Below are 2,823 nucleotides of genomic sequence, written 5' to 3'. Positions count from 1 at the left end.
CCGATACTAAATATATTTTCAAAAAATGAAAAAAAAAAGTTTCCTATCCTTGTCACTGACCTTTTCCATGCAAAATCTATTATTACTTTATTAGCTTCTTCAATCTAACTCAATCATTTTTTATCTACCTAACACCTTTTCCTCAATAGGAACCAAACACAGTCCAATGTAGCCAAATTACAAATGAAACCTTTGATAACATGATAACCGAAGACACTTTGGAACATAGAAACAAATTCCAACAATATGAATACAGCCTCAGATAATTTCCCATAGTTCATCCAGCAACAGAAATTACAATCTTGACCAAACATGCAAAAATTGTATAGGTAATGGTAATGTTGTGATGCCAGCCCAAAAGGAAAATGCATTATTAAAATAAGGAACTAATCATCGGTTGCCTTCTTTCTGGTTTATGCAGGATAACCCTCAGGATGCCAGACTATTGCCTCAGCATCAACCATGAGATTAAATTGCATCAGTATTCACAGCAAATAACCAAGATATTTCAGTTTTGGCTATTTAGTAGAGTATGCTAAATAATTGTGGTGAAACACACAAATCAATTAGCCATGTAAAACTGTTCTATTGATATCCCAGTACCGGAGAAGTTTCAAGTATACAGATATATAGAAATAATGAGGAAATGCATTGTCCTTCAAAAAATAAAAAAGTATTGAAACATTTACTATTGAATCTAGGATGAAATGAGATTGAAAAAACTATACTTTCTAATTGTAAGCTCGAAAATAGTGCACAAAACAACAACATTTTATACCACTCATTAAAATACAACTAACATGTCAAGGCTTCATTGTTATTGAAAAAGAGCAATTAGAAGAAGAGAAGGGCGGATAAATACAAGCATCATGATAAAACAGTTCAGTCCAAGGATACTACTTTCGCGTGTGAAACAAGAGAGGAAGATAGTATTGAAATTCAAGATAACACTGATCCACATTGAAAACACTTCAATCTCAGCTGTATATTTTAAAGTAACTGACAACTCGATTCACTTTAGGATATTTTCAATAAATATCAATTGCTTTCTTCCTATTCCAATGCTAGCTATCAGATTGAGGCAGCTAACAAACACAAAAAACGTTAAGACAAATTGATCTAAACCACAGTTCATTGACAGTGAGCAAAAATGTGATGAACTCAATTACAGTAGTTGAAATGCAAAGAGAACACCACAATAACACATCGACATAACTACCCATCAGATTAACAAAACCGATTCAAACAGCATTGAAACTAAGCTCCAAGCAGAAATCCCATCACAATCAAACTCTAAAAAATAAAAAATTGATCACCAAAAACACAACAAACAATGAGACAAATGATCAAACAGAAGATATGCATCGTAATTTTTCTTACCAGCAAGGGGTACTCGTCCCGATCTTCATTCTGATTATGATGCACAACGAACAAGACTAACCCTACAACAGAGGACAAACCAAGGAGAACCCAGATCCAATAAGAGAACCTCCGTCGAACCGGGCGCCGAAAATCGGCGGCCCGTCGCCGCATCTTTCGGCGGTTGCGTCCACAATTCAGAGCCGAATCGAGGATTCAGAGCGACTCATGTGTTCGATTCGATCGAGAATCCATAAAAATCGATCCTTTTGAGGCACTAATAGCAAGGGAGCTTGTGATTGATGGTGCCAATAATTAAAGGGGCCCCCTTTGTTGAGTGCTTGTGAAGTGAAGACAAAAAGAATCTACGTAACATGCAGTTGCTGCATTCGGAGTGAGTGAGGATTGTTGCAATCTGAGATTTTGAAAAAGCTGATTGGAAAATGTTGATCTGTTCTTCTATGATGAGGATTTTAGTGACAGTAAGATGGAGTCGGAGAATAAGAGTTAAAGACCGACAAATAATGGTAAATTACAATGTGAGATTTTAGATTAAGAAACTAAAAATGAACTCAACTGAATTTTTAGGAAAAGAAAAATAGTGTGTATGCTGGTGGAAATGGATCCTTTTCATTTTTTTTAATATTTGAGAGAATAAAGTGTGATCTCTCATCTTTAAATAGGAGAGAGAACAATGAAAAATGAGATTCTACACTGAATATTATCAATTTTTTTTTACTGGAGAGGATCCACTCCCTTATGCTAATTAACTGATTTAGTTCAATAAATGAGATTTGAAAAAGTTTATTTTTTAATAATTACTCAAGTGTGATCTCTCATCTTTAAATAGGAGAGAGAACAATGAAAAATGAGATTCTACACTGAATATTATCTAATTTTTTTTCGTTGGAGAGGATCCACTCCCTTATGCTAATTAACTGATTTAGTTCAATAAATGAGATTTGAAAAAGTTTATTTTTTAATAATTACTCAAATCTGATCTCTCATCTTTAAATACATCTTCATCAAACTTATATTACAAAAAATAATTTTTAAACATTTAATTTATTCTACTATATTAATATTTACTTTATGAATATTAGATTTTGGTGTAGGCGTGTAGCTCTTATTTTGACAAACAAATTCCTCTTATTTCACCATTTTACAGAACAAAGCACAAATAATACTGAAAACTGTTTTTCATTAGCCTACCAAGTTAATTTCCCTCGCACCTTTTCAATTTTCATTCATTTAATGCCTGAATCTTACACATCAAGTAACATGTTTCATTAATAATCACATTAATTAACTATTCTTATTTCACCAACAAAGCACAAATAATACTGAAAACTGTTTTTCATTAGCCTACCAAGTTAATTTCCCTCGCACCTTTTCAATTTTCATTCATTTAATGCCTGAATCTTACACATCAAGTAACATGTTTCATTAATAATCTTAATAATC

The 2,823-nt window shown here is 32.8% G+C and overlaps 1 protein-coding gene across 1 annotated transcript in view; it reads right to left on the bottom strand.

The window, feature by feature from the left end:
* LOC107634836 (probable galacturonosyltransferase 11) overlaps positions 1–1,916 on the bottom strand; it is a 4,206-nt gene extending 2,290 nt beyond the window's left edge. Inside the window, exon 1 of the mRNA XM_016338254.2 lies at positions 1,381–1,916. Within this exon, the coding sequence (XP_016193740.1) occupies positions 1,381–1,533 (153 nt within the window). The 5' untranslated portion in view covers positions 1,534–1,916. The remainder of the gene's footprint in view (positions 1–1,380) is intronic.

The sequence above is a fragment of the Arachis ipaensis genome, chromosome B01 (genome assembly GCF_000816755.2).
Source record: "Arachis ipaensis cultivar K30076 chromosome B01, Araip1.1, whole genome shotgun sequence".
Lineage (NCBI taxonomy): Eukaryota > Viridiplantae > Streptophyta > Magnoliopsida > Fabales > Fabaceae > Arachis > Arachis ipaensis.
Note: the sequence above shows the minus strand (reverse complement) of the source record. Positions and strands in the feature narration are given on the sequence as shown.